Raw genomic sequence first — 2,444 nt, forward strand, 5'->3', positions numbered from 1 at the left:
TTTTTTTTAACGTAACCCTAACACATTACAAAATCATTTTGTTTCTTCTTTGTTCAAGTCGGCCATGCCTGGTGAATTACCAAATTTAATCATCAACATGGATGTGCTGCTGTATATAACTGTTTCCTCTTCAGAAAATTAGGAGTTGATTCATACAATGAATTTAATTCAGTAGAGAAAGCATAGGATAATTTTTTCAAAAGTGTTCAACCCTCTCAAATTAAACCTTAACATCTTTCTGATGCCTATTTATAGGCCTATTTATAAGGATAGGCTTTTACCCAAGAATGTTTTTCAACGGAAGAATATTTAAAACTTTGCTTTCTTTTTTGTTTTGGGGCAGTACACTTTTTAAAGAAAACATTTTTCTATAATTTTACTTATCTTTAAGTCTTTCTCTGTGGATAGGCTTTTACCCAAGAATGTTTTTCAACGGAAGAATATTTAAAACTTTGCTTTCTTTTTTGTTTTGGGGCAGTATACTTTTTAAAGAAAACATTTTTCTATAATTTTACTTATCTTTAAGTCTTTCTCTGTGGTGGCCATTTTCCTATCTTTAGTTTTAAATGTTTTACTAACTGTAAATGCAGTTTCATAGACTGAGTCATCATTACATGGTATAGAAAGGAGTCGAGTTTATCAGTGGTCTATCCTTATCAAGGAGAGACTAAAGACAAAGTTCATGTGGATTATTTGGTTTTGTTTCTTTGTTTTCTTTTTTAAAATAGGATATATTAACCCAAAGGTGTGTTAATGTCATGGCATGAACAATCTTAAATGTAGACCTATTGAGTATTTTGTGATGCTGAGTAACAGACGTTTCTCAAATCTCTGTGATGCTAAATATTTTCCTTAGAAAGTTTCGTTTAATGTTAGATTGTTGTTCTGAAAGATGTTGGTCCTAGTGGGATTTTTTAAAAACTTGGAAAACAAATAAACGCATGTATTACAAGTATAGAAATGGTGAATTGTAAACTTACCATATAGTACTGATTCTATTTTCGAAAATGTTTCACTGTTAAATATATACAACATAAAACTGCTGCCGTACTGTAATTGAGTACTTTTTCCTAAATGACCCTGTTATCACTATTCCAGAATTAGAAGTTGGGCAGACACATGATAAATTCATGTGTCTGCATAGATGCTTCAAGGTATATTCCTCTCTTGGTGAGTAAAATTATATTTTCCTTGGCATCAACGCATTGAGATCTGAATATACCTTTAATCTATCTATCCTCATTGCACATTTCTTATACAGTAGCTTCGAATATGCCAAAATTGGCCCGGACACAACTGAAACTTGAGGACTTGTTACATGCTTTCTCACAGAAAGGTTTTCAATGATATTAATTATGGGTTTGTACTGGGAAAATAGTGGAACTCCCTTTAAAACTTCCTATTTGCTAAATTTAAATTAATATTTTTTCTTTAGCTCACAAATTACCCTAAATCCAGAGAGAATATCAACCCTTTTCACTGTTGTCAAATCAAGCATAAGGAACAACCCTAGGACACCACAAAAACAGTTGAGGAATAAGGACTAAGTCTCTTATGTAACGCCTCAGAATAAAGGCATTCGGTGAAAGCAAGGAACCCAAGTTCATCGTGAATGCGATGCTTCTGTACTTGGCATTCCTCCACGGAAGGGAAGACAAGTATCAACACCACTGGCATCATTTTCAAACCGATCTTATGTGAAATACCTTCCACCACTTTGAAGTACTTCTCGACTCTTACCAGGTTTTTGTTTTTTGCTTTTTTAATTCGTCAAGCCGTTCACTTTTCAAACCACCATTCGTCAGCATTGAGGTAGAGAGACGTATAGATTTGAAAATACTTTCGTAAGAGATCATGTAACTGTATAACTCTGAATTTAAAAAATTTAGGTGGGGAGGGATCACTTCAACCCACTTCCTCTTACAAGACACATTTTTTTAAAATCTGTAACTGCTTTAGTGTTAACAGGGTACAAGGTGGTTTTTTGTCCTGTATTGTACTGAAAAGATTCTCATTTATTGTGATTGTATTGTACTGTATGAAAACAACTCATAAATTGCCTTGTATTGTTTATAATAGACCATACCATGTACTACTTCAGTTTTTATGTTCCAGGTTTTTCAGTGATGCATGTTAACAGTTAGGTCCTAAAATTCTGTGGTGCTAATTCTTCCATATCCAATGGTGCTTTCGTGGATGCTAACTGCACACATGCTGAACAAAGCTTGAAGTTTAAAACTTTCCTCCCTTCCTCTGTTTATATGAAGTAAAATAAAATAACTTGAATTTGTCTCAAAGTATCACTGACAATCTAATAAACTTGTTTATATGTGTGATTAGTTTGAATTCTTAATTATTGTACTGGAAGCATCTCAGCTCTGTTGGGCTCCAAAAGTTGATCTTGTGTTTATTTCCTCATTTCATTCGTGCCCCAGAATTTGTGG

General features: G+C 33.4%; 1 protein-coding gene across 1 annotated transcript in view; it reads left to right on the forward strand.

The window, feature by feature from the left end:
* PURG (purine-rich element binding protein G) overlaps positions 1-1,513 on the forward strand; it is a 55,967-nt gene extending 54,454 nt beyond the window's left edge. Inside the window, exon 3 of the mRNA XM_012648586.1 lies at positions 1,436-1,513. Within this exon, the coding sequence (XP_012504040.1) occupies positions 1,436-1,513 (78 nt within the window). The remainder of the gene's footprint in view (positions 1-1,435) is intronic.
* The last annotated feature ends 931 nt before the right edge of the window (positions 1,514-2,444 follow it).

This window comes from Propithecus coquereli, unplaced genomic scaffold (genome assembly GCF_000956105.1).
Source record: "Propithecus coquereli isolate 6110/MARCELLA unplaced genomic scaffold, Pcoq_1.0 Scaffold29, whole genome shotgun sequence".
NCBI lineage: Eukaryota > Metazoa > Chordata > Mammalia > Primates > Indriidae > Propithecus > Propithecus coquereli.